Source organism: Garra rufa, chromosome 3 (genome assembly GCF_049309525.1).
Source record: "Garra rufa chromosome 3, GarRuf1.0, whole genome shotgun sequence".
Lineage (NCBI taxonomy): Eukaryota > Metazoa > Chordata > Actinopteri > Cypriniformes > Cyprinidae > Garra > Garra rufa.
The window spans coordinates 56186831-56201514 of NC_133363.1; the positions used below are offsets into that span (position 1 = coordinate 56186831).

Here is a 14684-nt window from a genome sequence, read left to right on the forward strand (position 1 = left end):
TACTATTCCATGTCAAAAGCTGTCTCTATTCTGGTCTCTAGATGTGGCTCAAATGACTTATTCGGTGTCTAGTTTATTAAGTTTATGGGTTTTCATCTGTTTTATCGTCCGCAAAACAATGCAAGTCTGATTGCATATAAAAAGGTCTGACTAAGCCACACAATTTGAGGTATCACTTATCTCTGTAGTGCAAACAGTGCAGGATGAGTAATACATCAAAATATAATACTTTTTCAGGTTTCAGGTTTGTTCAAATGCTTTAGCAAACACCACTTATATTACCAAATACTGCTATAGTCAGGCATCATGGGTTCATACTGGCACTGTGTGAGAGCTGGGGAGCACTTAAGCAACAAATGAACCTGAAACATTGATAAAATATGAGATGAGCAAGGATTTTGTGGAACAGAGGTGTTTTCTATCTCTAGAGAGGTATATGTTCATTTTTATTACCAAAATGATGTGATTACAGACACTCGTTCGGTCGCTGGTAGGGCAGGAATATGGTTGAAACCGCACAGTGCATTAATTCAATGGGGAAAGTATCCTTTTAAACCCCAATCATAATGGAGTGAAGTGCTTTTCAAAATTGAAAAATGGAGCTGAATGACCCTGTCCCACTTTCGAGGAGGAGGAAAAAAGGCAGCCGTTCCTTGCCGTGTTTCTGACATCAGAAAACGGTTATTGCTTCGTATCAGCGACAGCTTCTGTGTGTCATTGTACGTGGCCGTCTGTCAAAGCAACCGCGTGTCAGGGTTGCTGCAGACATGTTGGCGGGTGTCTTCACATGTGAGCTGTTGTTCTATGTGCGGCTCCATTGACTGCTTCATTGGCTGGGGCAAGGTGAATCAGTCAGCCGTGAAATCTTTGGGTTTGATGATGTGTGCTAAACAGCCCTTGGCTTATTGCAGTAATGTAGCCGAGGAAGGCTTAAGCCCTTGTGACAGCGATGATAGGATCTTAATAGGCAGGTGAGCTATCAGGGCAAAGAGCATGGAGGGAGGCAAAAGGGGAGGGTTTTCGCGGTGAAGCAAAAATAAACCCTGTCACATGCAGTTAGTGATGTTACAATCATGAGTCATAACTCAGTCATCCTCCCTAATATTGGGCAAAAAGCAGATCTCATGCTATTTCAGATGTCTAATGGCGACATTAAGCATATTATTTAATATTGTTCAAAGTTTTGGGGTTATTTACTTATTTAAATACCTTTATTAAAAATTTATACTTTTATTCAGCAGACACAAGTGATGGTAAAGATGAAAAATGAATAAATGAACAAACAAATGCTGTTCTATCATACTTTCTAACAACCCTGGGGGTAAAAATCATCATGATTTCTTCAAAAATATTGAGCAACACAACTGTTTTCAAAAAATATATTACATTGTTTCTTGAGCAACAAATTACCATATAAGAATGATTTCTGAAGGATCATGTGACTGAAGACTAAAGTAATGATAATAAAATATATTTTAAAATATGTTCAATTAGAAGTTATTTAAATTGTAATATTTCTCAATTATTGAATTAATTGTCAAAAATAATAGTAAACTGAGCTTTGGGGAGCTTTAGAGACTCCAGTAAAAGATTACAATAAGGTTCCAATGTGTTTTTCTTAGGTAACCTAAAATGTGCATCATTTAGTTGCATCAAGGGTCAAATCAAATATAAATAGCACAATAAACTTCAAAGTTGTACAGGTCTGGTATAAAGAAAGTTTTTGCTCAGGTGGCCGAAATGTCTACATAATAGAAAATATGTTTTGCTCAGCAAGAAAAAATGAAGGAACATTTGATATAAACATTACAGACTGACCTCTTTGCTCAATAAAGTGAATACAAACTTCAAAGCTTCTTGGTTTGCAGTGTTCCAGGAAGTAAAGCAGTATATTTTAACTTTTAAATGTATTATTATTTGTTATGTGGGATGTATTATTTATTTAAAACAGAAGCCTTAAAGCACAATATCATACCCTGATTCTAAATGCAGTAGCTCATACTCAACATTAGTAATTATCATAATTCCTGACCGGAATATCTACATATGAGCGCTTACACAATTGCTAAACTTTAGAATTCTAATATTCATTCATTCTAATATGCTCATTTGCTGCTCATTTTTTATTATTATTATCAATATTTAAAACAGTAGAGTGTTTTGTTTTTCAGGATTCTTTGATGAATAGAACGATCCAAAGATCAGCATTTATCTGAAATAACAAGCTTTTGTAACAATACACACTATACCATTCAAAAGCTTGGAGTCAGTTTATAGAAATTAATACTTTTATTTAGCGAGGGTGCTTTATATTGATCAAAAGTGATGGTAAAGCCATTAATAATGTTACAAAGTATTTCTATTTCAGTTAAATGCTGTTCTTCTGAACTTTTGATTCATCAAAGGAACCTGAAAAAATTCTACTCAGCTGTTTTCAACAAAATAAAATATAAGAATGATTTCTGAAGGATCATGTGACTGGAGTAATTGATGCTAAAATTCAGATTTGAAATTACAGGAATTAAATTACATTTCAGAAAACTATTTTAAATGTTACAATTATTTCTAATATTTCTAAATTTTACTGTTTTGCTGTACTTTGGATCAAATAAAAGCAGGCTTGGTGAGCAGAAGAAATTTCTTTAAAAAACTTTTTTTCAAAAACTTTTGACTGGTAGTGTATGCATTAAGATTTGACCATTTATTTTGAATAAATATGCCTAAAAGGTATTTTCTTTTTATTTATGGATCAAGATTTTTAAATAAAAACACAGCACATGGGTTTTATACACAACATGCATGTGTACCGAATGAGATCCAATGTTTTTATAATGTCACTTTTATATCAGGCAAGGATGACGCAGTCTGATTATATTACAGATCTGAGGCTGGACAAAATGTCTGATTATAATTCAGATAAAACAATGACCATAAGATAAGACCCAAGCCTGATGCTCTCTTAAAACATCCTCTCCTGACAGGAAATGAATGCATTATATGGAACTGAATCTAATAAAACATCTTAAATATACCCAGCGGAAATGTTGCAGGGAGAAATACTCGAAAACAACATTTCCTTTGTACTTTCTTCTTGGTAATGCAAATCAATTACCTGTTTTCTTATTGGCATTTTGATTGATAGCGGACAGGAACTGATTAAAAGAAGTTTCCCTCCACAGAATCGGGAAATTATGCAAGCAAAAACCATAATGCACGTTTACATAAAAGATGAGACAGGATATGATCAAGCCAGCCCTTGCACTAAAAATAATTAGGTATTTAGGCTTTATTTGAACAGTATTTGTTTAATATGAAGATCATTTATTGGTGATATGTGGCTTTCTTCCAAACACTTAACCTTAAGAAATAATTACTGTCTGACAAGTCCATTTAGTATTGAAGGATTATCGTAAGTATACTTAAGAGTAAACAAATTCTCAAGAAAATGAGGTAAAACTTGATAATGAGCTTGAATTAAGATGCAAACATTATTTCCCTTTTCTTGATTTTTACTCACAATTAAAACCAAACACCAAAATGAACACTGAGCCAGATTTTGAAGCTTCACCATTAGTAGAAATGCCCTGATCGGCTTGAAAGGCAAGCAAAATCAGCCGGACATTGTGCAGCACAACGTCTGTTCATGATTTGATGATTTAATAGCAATCTAAGGATCCAAACACAGAAAACGAGAAACACACACACATGCACACAAAATCAGATTTTACTGCCTGTCCCGAAATAGTCTGTGATCAAACTCCAACGGCAAAAAAAGGCTCCCGAATGATTGAGCGAGGAAAAAATCCAATACAGCTCAATCTGAGGTAATGGCTGCCTAAGACCTCCAGCTGATTTGAAGAGAAAAACAGTACAAGTGGTGTATTGTGGGAAGGCCAGCGTGCTGAAAAGGGCTCATATTGACGTCACGCTTTAAGTGTCAATCCTTTTATGCCTCTTCAACCTTGCCAGCGATCGTGAGACATAATGAGCCGTTCCTCTCGGAGAGAACGGAGCTTGGATTTTCTCTCGCAGGAGTGTCACAACAAAGTGAGAGAGCATTTCTTGTTATGACACGTATATGAGAAAAGTACAGGGGGTGTTGGGTCAAGGGGGTTATGCATAAACTCAATGTGTTTACGTTGGTTTAGCAGAGCGGTCTTTGGAAAGCAAAGATGGATGTGAGGTCTGCAATGGGGATGGGAAACAAAAGATCATTTTCTGTAATTTGTTTCCTCTTTGACATATTGCCTCGGACACACAGTCATTATTCAAACACAGTGAAATGAGGGCAACGCTGGGATAAGATGGCAGTCCCAGGTAAATAACTGCGATGAGATAGAGAAGGGCTGCTTTTAACACTTAAACCTTTTTTGCCTCAAACTTTTTGGACATGTCAGCAGCAATTTCCAGTGTTAATTAGATGTATATGCAGAGGTTTATAATTATATAATTATAATATATAATTTCTCAGTAGCTGAAAAGCTGATGAATTCCTTTGTCATCTCTAGGATAGATTACTGTAACGCCCTGCTAGCCGGAGTCTCTAAATCCACACTCAACAAACTACAATATGTACAAAACTCGGCCGCCAGGATATTGACTGGGTCCAGGGTATGCAATCACATCACTCCAGTTTTGGAGTCCTTACACTGGCTCCCAGTCCGATTCAGAGTAGATTTTAAAATTTTGATGCTGACATATAAAGCACTGCATGGCTTGGCTCCTTATTATTTATCTGAACTGTTAACTTCCTATACCCCAACTCGGAGACTGCGTTCTTCTCAATCCAACTTGTTGGTTGTTCCTCATACACGCTTACGATCTATGGGTGACAGGGCCTTTTCTTCATATGCTCCTGTCCTTTGGAATTCTCTGCCTCTTGATCTTAGGGAAGCCCAGAGCTACGACATTTTTAGAGGTAGACTTAAGACTTATTTTTTTAAATTAGCATTTGATTGTTGATGTTACTTTTATTGCTTGAGCTTTGTATTGCTTAATTTGTGTACAGCGCTTTGAGAAGTTGCTTTTAAAGGCGCTTTATAAAATAAAGTTTATTATTATAATAATAATATACTTGTTTTATTATAAATGAATTTACAGTTCAAACCAGAAATTATAAAGTTATATTTATTTAACCATTTTACATTTACCATGGTTGCGTCAGTGTTTAAATTGATTACTTATGTTACTTAAAATTGTGATTTTGATCAATTTGATAATTTACAATTATTGCTACTCGTCCCCATGCATCATGTAGTTTTTATTTTATTTATTATATATATTAGAATTTATTATTTTCAACCAGGATGCATTAAATTGATCAAAAGTGACAGTAAAGACTTTTACGTTACAAAGTAGAATTCTTATAAACATGTATCATGATTTCCACAAAATATTACGCAGCTCAGCTGTTTTCAACATTGATAATAAGAAATGTTTCTTAGGCAGCAAATTAGCATATTAAAATGATTTCTGAAGGATCATGTGACACTTAAGAATAAAGTAATGATGCTGAAAATTCAGCTTTGCATCACAAGAATAAATTACATTTTAAAATATATATTTTTTATTATTAAATAAATGCAGTCTAGCATAAGAAAATTCTTTAAAAATCTTACTGACCTCACTCTAAGCATTTCATGCAACTGGACATTTATTGGATGAGACATATTTTGTGCTAGTAGTTTGTCTTCTAATTTTTTTTAAGACTGATCAAAACTTTTCAAAGCTGGTTACATAAAAACAGATTTCACTCATTTGAATGCGATAAATGTCTTATTACCCCTTGACTAACTGCTAGTTGGTCAGACTAGTTCTTAAGACACTGTTTCCTTTTCCTTTAACTCAGGGGTTACAAAACTTGAAGCTGGTTTTGCATTGATGCCAGATGCATGTGTCTAAAATTTGCATACAGGTTTGAAACAAACCTGAACGTGAGTAAATGGGTCAACTGTGGGTGATAAGATTTATAACTTGAAGGATATGATTAGTGATATGATTAATATACATAATACCATTGGCATAAATGTAAAAGCAGTGTTACATTATGCAACACTTGAGGTAAAAAGAAAACTACCTTTAATTTAAATATTTAATCACTGCATTATCCAAAAATATGTATTTCCTTATGATCATTGAATTTCATCAAAAGTAACTATAATGTGATATATGAGCCATATTACACGTTTAGACGTGAGATATGGCTGTATATCGGCACAGCTGTGATTCAGTTGTAGGTAATCACAGCGTGATGATATACAGCCATATCTCACGTCTACGAGTGTGATATAGCATTTATGCAACAGTTCAACGGCACGAGTGTGTAGATACATAAGAAACAACAACGAAGTGTCTTTAAAAACTCTCTTTTGTACAGAACTGCTTCCTTCTGCCACAGATTCAAATCTAAGTTTGACAGTTTAATAACTGAGCCCAAGCCTCCATTACTAATACGAAAACAGCATATAGAACTAGTAACGAAGGAGTGTTGAGTTGTTTCATTAAAAACTTATTGTATTATTGTATTAAAGCTCACTGTATTATGTGTAGTAGAGTATTATGAGAAAGAGAGATGGTCTGAGCGAGTGTGATTACCTGAATCTGATACAGCATTCATTCTTCAGCTCAATCTCAATAAAACATTAGTTTGAATATCCGCTGTCGATTGTCGTAGTGTTAATATTTTTTCATCTTTTTTTTCCAAAATAAAAGTCTTTACTGCTGACTCGTAAATCTAATGGTGGAACAATGTATCTAAAATCACCATCACAAACACACGCACCGTTTCTCAATACTAAACACTGTTATTAAATACTACTATTATTTTTTATAAAATATTATGTATTAAATAATAATATTTATTAAAAAAACAACAACAACCATCATAAAAGTTGCTAGGCAATTCAGTCAAAAGTAAACAGGCAGCGCTCAATAATAATAACAACAGTTAATGGATTAATGAGACCAAAGACTGGCCATTAGATTTACCCAAAACAAATTATATTTCATGTTTACCCACTATAGACGTTTTTCCTGAACACGGAAGTAAGTCCGACTCTTAACTGAAAGTATGCTTTGCATTTCCGGTCTGCATTGTTTCTAGTCAAATTAGGGTATATTCCGAGCTAATAAACTAATGTTAAACCTATTAAAATGTTTTTAAAAAGCACATGGCTCCATAGCGCTATCACTTGGCAATGTCGCAATGACCGTCATTTGTCAGTGCCTCACTTTAATGAGTGTGTTAAATGACACGAAGCAGCGGACCTTAGCTACATTAAAAACAGATGGACGCTATTTGAATGGGTTCCTATGGAGACCGGAACAGAAAAGCATTCAATCTGACGTTAGAATTCGTAATGGCGACGCTCATCGTTTACTCAGGAAAAAGGTCTATAGAGACATCAGAGCCAGCTGCAAACTCCAGAAGAGAAGTGAGGCTTCTCTCTGCAGGTTCATGAGCTCACATGTCCGAAAACGTTGATGACAAAATTTTCAAATAGACATTATCTTTTTTAACAAACTGCATATTTGAACTAAAAACAAGTACATTCTCACCTGAAGACCTCTTAAAACTACATTCCGTGACTCAAAAACAGTAATGTTTATAAAATTACAGCGGATTTAGGCATCCTGTTGAGTTCTGTTTAACCCTAATATTGCACTGTTATTGGCCAATCAGATTCGAGGACCAGAAAGAACTGTTGTTCTTGTGTGTGTGCATATATACAGTTATCGTGATCTAAAATGGCTCATATCGTCATGTTTTTTTGGTGCTGCCCACCTCTACTACAAACGTAGGTTTGAATATACAACTGTATCTCTGAAAACACTGGCCTCACAGTGATATAAACTATAATATTAGCAGAGGAAGTCAGGCTAACCAAAGAAAGACTCGCAGGCATTTCCGCCAACTGCCTCCCCAAGGTCTGAGACTGGAGGATGCATTCAACTCAAATTCTATTCACACAAACCCACACAGCACAAACCAAACCCTATCTGACTCACGATGTGCCAGACCACTGTTTAAAAGCAGGCTCTAAACATAGCCTAAAACCAAAGCCGAGAACTCCTATTATGTTACCGAGTCCCTCGAGATGATTGACAACTGAAAGACTGAGGAAATCTATTGTATTGCTTCAAGAAAGGATGAAGAGAATTAAGATTCTTTTGCTATTTTTGCTTTTTTCACAGGGAATAAAATATCTAAAGTCGTGAAATCAAAATGGACCCTTTTACTTAAAAACACATTCACAAATGTTTGCTCCCACCTGTTGTAAAGAGACCATTTTTCACAATCCAATCAATTCCCTGCATATAAAACCCCATTCAGCCAAATATCCATCGACTTTTCTGAAAATACTGAGCAAAAAGATGCCTTCATTTCGACATTAAGAAAATGTAGCAAAAATAATTTAGTCATACCTTTTATCCCAAATTTGTTGCGTCTGCTGTATTTGTTGATGAGGACGAAAATCACAATGAGGAAGACGCAGCCAAAGCCGGCCAGACCAACAGCAATCGACATCTACAGGAAAAAAGCAATAAAGCAGTCAATGACACAGCTACGTCTGCTGAAACTGCTGAGAACTTCAGCCTTTTGCTTTTTCAGACAAAAAAGAACATCTTACTCCAAATGAATCTTCTTCAGGACTCTTCGCCTCATCTTCAGGTGTTGGAGCTAAAGAAAATAGAAAAGACATTGCACAATAAGGGGGACAAAAATGCTTTCCTTTAGACAGTATTAGTTTTAACTAAAAGTAACATAAAAAGTAAAACTTTTGTTATTTGCAATAAAGCTGTTATATTCTAAATATTATATTAGAGATGTAAAAAATGTTGCAAAAATAAAATAACAAAAATGTTGCATTCGCAACCAACTGAAAAAGCTAAACAGAAATGTAAAATAATAAAAGTACATAAATAAATAAAACAAAAACAACAAAATCAATAAAACTTAAACTAAAATTAAAAACAAAGACTAATTTAAAATATTAAGAGCAGGGCTAGTTGTCACATTTTTTTTTTTTTTATATTCACTTTTTACACATTAATCCTTGGTCAAAAAAGCTAAACAGGTTGAACGTTTCCACCATTGTTTCTCAGGGCAAAAAATCTTCATTCTATGTAAAGTAAGTTGTTATTTGCCATTAAACTGCTTATTATATTGTAAGTTATAATTGTATAAAATAACAAGATATAAAATCAAGTGACAATCACTAACCAAAAACAATTAAAAACAAGACAACCTGCCAAAATGTGTATGTACTGTATCTAAAATTTACTCTAGATTTGTGATGCCAAATTTAAAAATATCCAAATTTAAAGGAATGAATCTATTTTTCATTAAACTTTTGACTCAGTAACTGTTCAGCCCTGTGACAACTTTCCCCTTGACAACTAGCTCTGCTCTGCCCTATATATTGAATTCTTCTATGCAATCTAATATACAGTATGTGACCCTGAACCACAAAACCAGTCATAAGGGTTCATTTTTTGAAAAAAAAAAAAAAAAAATTGAGAACAGCTGAATAAATAAGCTTTCCGTTGATGTTTGGTTTGTTAGGATAGGACACTATTTGGCTGAGATACAACTATTTGAAAATCTGTAATCTGATGATGCAAAAAAATCTAAATATTGAGAAAAAAAGCCTTTAAAGTTGTCTAAAAACGTTCCTAGCAATGCATATTACTAGTTAAAAATTAGGTTTTGATATATTTATGTTAGTTATTTTTGGCATAAAAGAAAAATGTATAACTTACGACTGGTTTTGTGGTCCAGGGTCAAATATGAAATATACCTTACTAGATGTCTATTTTCACTTCACTTCACAACTAGTACATTTATGATGCTGCCTGAGAGCCCCAGTGTAAACTGTTTTGGTCCGGGAGGTTTTTGTCTGAACCTGTGTGGCTTGTTCACAGGTGTCAGGGAGGAATTGCCATTTAATTGAGTCATAATGGCAGAGGTGCAGCAGGGCTCACATATTGCTGCATCACGCACCCAAAGCACGAGCCTTCCTCCACTGGACTCGAAAACAATTACAATGTCCTGAACTCTTAATGCATAGAGCTTGTATACGTGCCAAAAATGTGCTGCAATTCATAAAGCCTATTCTTCAATCTACCTCTGTATAGTGTCATTAGAGATGTCCTCTTTTGCAAATACTAAGGAAAATTTTAAGTATGGGATGGTACAAGGTTAATACGTTGTAATGCATTTTTGTTTGCCAAGATCTGTGTGTTCTTGCTGTACTTGAGAGGAGCTGTAATTATGAGATATTGTTTGAAAGATTATATTGTTTTATCAAATTATTCAATGTTGAACTTAGCATCAGATTATAAAGTATTTGATTTGAAGTGAAATATTTGTTTTATTTTCAACAAGCAGAACAAGGAGATGAGATGTGACTAATATGTTTTGTCTCTGTTTTTTTTTTTTTTTTGGTTAAAAAGAGAGAGGCACTTACTGTACTCAATTATTCCTAAAAGAACAGCATGAGTAGAGAAGAGAAAAATATAAGAGATTAAAAATGGACATTTTAAAATGTGCAAAAGATACACTACCAGTCAAAGGTTTGGGGTCGACATTTTGTTTTTGAAAATTAATGCTTTTATCCAGCAAGGACGCATTAAAATTATGAATCAGATATTTCACATAAATGCTTTTCTTTTAACCTTTAATGCATCAACAAATCATGAAAAAAAATGCAGCCAATCAGAATATTAGAATCATGTGACAATGAAGACTGCAGTACTTATGCTAAAAATTCAGCTTTGCATCCCAGGAATAAATTACATTTTAAAATATATTTAAATAGAAAACAGTTATTTTAAATTATAATATAATTTCACAATATTGCTGTTTTTACTGTATTTTTAAACAAACAAATGCAGCCTTGATGAGCAAAAGATACTTTTTTTCAAAAACATTAAAATAATCTTACCAACCTCAAACTATACAATTGTAGTGTATATAGATAATATACTGAAGTATGTAATCCTATATATATAATATAATATAGTATCATATATTGTTTTTTTATATACAGTGGTGGCCACAATTATTAGAACACTAGTATTTTTACCATCTTAAAAATGGTTTAAGTCAGTTATTTCTATCTTTTGCTATAGTGTGTCAGTAGGAATTATCAAAAAATTCATTTTGACATTAATTGTAATAATAACTAAGAGTTTCGTTTGCACAAGGAGTCTGACAACAGCCAGTGCTCCACGCAACGATCTAACATGACATGAAGAAACAGAACAAACTGAGACAGACTAAATCCAGAAAAACTGTGGCAACGTCTCCAAGCTGCTTCAAGAAACCTACCTGCAAAGCCACTGTTAAAAATTTTAGGCACTTGTGTAAAAAAGTATAATCAGGTTGCTGTCAAACATAATGTCATTAACTTTTATTTATTCAAATTAAATCAACATTTGGTGTGACACTCTGCAAAAAAATGATTTGGCTTGATTATTTGTCTTGTTTCCAGCCAAAATATCTAAAAATTCTTAAATCAAGAAGGATTTTCTAGACAAGTAAAAATGATTTACTTGTTTACTGTTGACTTGTTTTTTTCTGAAAACAAGACAATAATTTTTACTTGTCTACAAAATCCTTCTTGATTTAATCATTTTTAGATATTTTGGCTAGAAACAAGACAAAACATTGCGTTTAAAGCAGCTTTTGCTCTAGGTGCACTTGCGCATAGTTTTTCAGCCAGCTTTACAGGTATGGTTTCTTGAAACATCTTGGAGATGCTGATGAAATCATATCTCTGTGTGGGGCACTAGCTGTTGTCAGACTCCTTGTGCAAACAAAACTCTCACTGGATTATTACAATTAATGGCAAAATGAATGTTTGGAAATGTAAACTGATCATTCCTATTGACACACTACAGCAAAAGATAGAAATAACTGACTTAAAACCTTTTTTTAGCTGGTGAAAATACTAGTGTTCTAATAATTTTGGCCACCACTGTATAAACAGGCACACATATAAAGGTATATATATTAAGGTATAAAGTCAATACATTTCATAGTCATCCCTATCAATAAATATCAAAATCATCCCTCATGCTACAAGAGTAAATAAACAGTTAAATAACTTACCATCATCCTCACTGAACGGCGGCTCGAGGAAATAACCGTATACAGTTTTGGTGACTGACCCGAGAGAGTTCGAGGCTACTAGGGTGTAGTTTCCATTGTCAAAATGCGTTGGGTTCTGAAAAGTCAAGCATCCCTCCAAGTAATCCTGGTAGTACTCCATCTCCATGCGGATATACTCGCTCTGCAGGATCTCACGGCCCTTGTGGAACCAGCGCAGTGTGGGATGGGGAAAGCCCCTAACTGTGAATTCAATGCAGGTGTGATGCCGCCGCTCCGGCTCGTCCAGCTTTAGAATTACTGGCGGAACTGATAGAAGGAAAGAAAACCAAGGGTTTATAGGAAGACAGAGGCTTTTATGTAACAAATACAGGATAGAATGGCTGACAGCCAATTTTCATCAGTAAAATTCACAGATTTCTCACTCATAGTAATTTGCTGTTAGGCAAAGAGAAGTCAGGCTAATATCTCTTTTTATGTTTCACAGATGAAAGAAAAAAATCAACATGATACTGACAACAGTGACAGAGGACAGCGAAAAGAGTGAGTACATGATAAGTGTTGTAGAAGACTCAAAAACTTTGGAAAATGCACCTGTGAAATGCACAAATTTCTTAACAATTGTTATTGTCAAGTAAAAAAAAGGCCCACTGTTATGTTAATATGCACTATATGTTTATAAATTGGGTTTTCGATGTAAAACGGACAGAGCATAAATTGACAAGAGGGACAGCTCGTAATCTTGCTGTCACAGGCTGTATATTATTGTACACTATTCAAAGGTGAACCTCATGCAAACGTCTTGTCCGACACTGCCGTTGGTTTGTCATTCAAATGAGAATGCATCATTATTGTCAGCTGCCTTCTCTCGCCGAAGTGATTTGTGCTTGGCTGACTGATGAGACTAGACGAGAGATAGATCCCTCCTGTAGAGCGGCTCGGCACACATCCCGCCTAAACAGATGACATGTGTTTTAGAATCAGCATGCAGCAGCACCCTTGCTCTAGGCCTGTCTGCTCTCACTGCTGCATGAGGCCTGTCATTTAGAGAGTCCTGCTGCAATCCCACCAGGAGAGAGAAAGAAGAACAGGAGGGATGTGCATCCCATATGTGCGTCTCATATTCCAGGGCTTTTGATCGGAATGCTAAAATCCAACTGGTGCACTTTTCATTAGCATTATTAATGCGGCTAAGTGGAACTGGGCCAAAGCTCTTGGCTTTGTTGACTCTGCACCCAGTTGTGATGTTTCTCAAATCCGATCATTAGGACTGATTGTCCACGCTGTCAGGTAATGAAATCTGTCGGTTCTCACATCATAGTCAAGAACTTGGCTATAGTGGCTGCCATGAAAAATCAAATCAAATCAAATAGAAATGAGATGTGACACTTAAGTATCATGGGTATATTTTTAGCATTAGCAAAAATACATTGTATGGGTCAAAATGATTGATTTTTCTTTTATGCCAAACATCATTAGAATATTAAGTAAAGATCATGTTCCAGGAAGATATTTTGTAAATTTCCTACTGTAAATATATCAAAATTTCATTTTGGATTAGTAATATGCATTGTAAGAACTTAATTTGGACAACTTCAAGGGTGATTTTCTCAATATTCAAATTTTTTTGCACCCTCCAGATTTTCAAATAGTTGCATCTCAGCCAATTATTTTCCTATCCTAACAAACCATACATCAATGGGAAGCTTATTTATTCTCAAAGCATTTAGATGATGTATAAATCTTATAAATCTGTATAAATTTTATGACTGTTTTGTGGTTCAGGGTCACATATAATATACAATCTTTTCTTGCACATCAAATATTAACAGAATAGAAAGCTAAATATAATGTAACTAGCTATATAACGAGTTCATAAGCCATCAGAAACCATTCCTCACTCTTCCTTAATAAAGACAAGACCTTGTATTTGGTTATCAAAACCAAGCTTGACAGTTTTTCCACTCAGCGCCTGTATATCTTGCCAATGTCATTGCTATTTAACGTCAAAGTCATTAGTCAGCAGAGTGATAAGATGTAATGCTTTTCATCTACGCACTGTCTTAAAATCATGCGCTGTTTAATGAACATAATGATGCCTGAGTGTCAGATCATATCTGAGTCCTAAAACATTAATGCCATCAGCGAGAACAGTCCTCCATTCCTATTAAAACGAGGAAAAGTTGCAGAGATGCTTCGAATTCAGTCCTGCCTCTGGCTAATTCTCATCTTATACCTGTTTAACCCAGTTTAACACGGTGCAGCGCAGGTCTATTTTTATGTATGCATCACAACCTCACGCCTTCCCTAAACACGCACGCACCCTCTGATTAAATTAACACAAAGACTTGCAGGTTCATAGCTGTTAATTGGTGTATCAATTCATTTAGTACCTTGTTCTATTTTAAATGTGTCCATACAGTTATTTCTTCATAAGAGAGTGTTATATGCGTTAAAGTTTGCAACATCAAATTACATAAATGCATTTTTAATGCAAGTTCTGAATAAGGATTCAGAACATGTTCAAATAAAATGACTTGAATAACAATTATTCAGCATTTTTTGCAGAGTT

The 14684-nt window shown here is 34.6% G+C and overlaps 1 protein-coding gene across 1 annotated transcript in view; it reads right to left on the bottom strand.

Moving 5' to 3' along the window:
• Positions 1–12541, bottom strand: part of ntrk3b (neurotrophic tyrosine kinase, receptor, type 3b) — a 78377-nt gene extending 65836 nt beyond the window's left edge. Inside the window, exons 1-5 of the mRNA XM_073836707.1 lie at positions 12538–12541; positions 12116–12421; positions 10470–10484; positions 8631–8680; positions 8425–8527 (exon numbers count right to left, since the gene is read on the bottom strand). Of these exons, the coding sequence (XP_073692808.1) occupies positions 8425–8527; positions 8631–8680; positions 10470–10484; positions 12116–12421; positions 12538–12541 (478 nt within the window). The remainder of the gene's footprint in view (positions 1–8424; positions 8528–8630; positions 8681–10469; positions 10485–12115; positions 12422–12537) is intronic.
• Positions 12542–14684: the final 2143 nt, after the last annotated feature.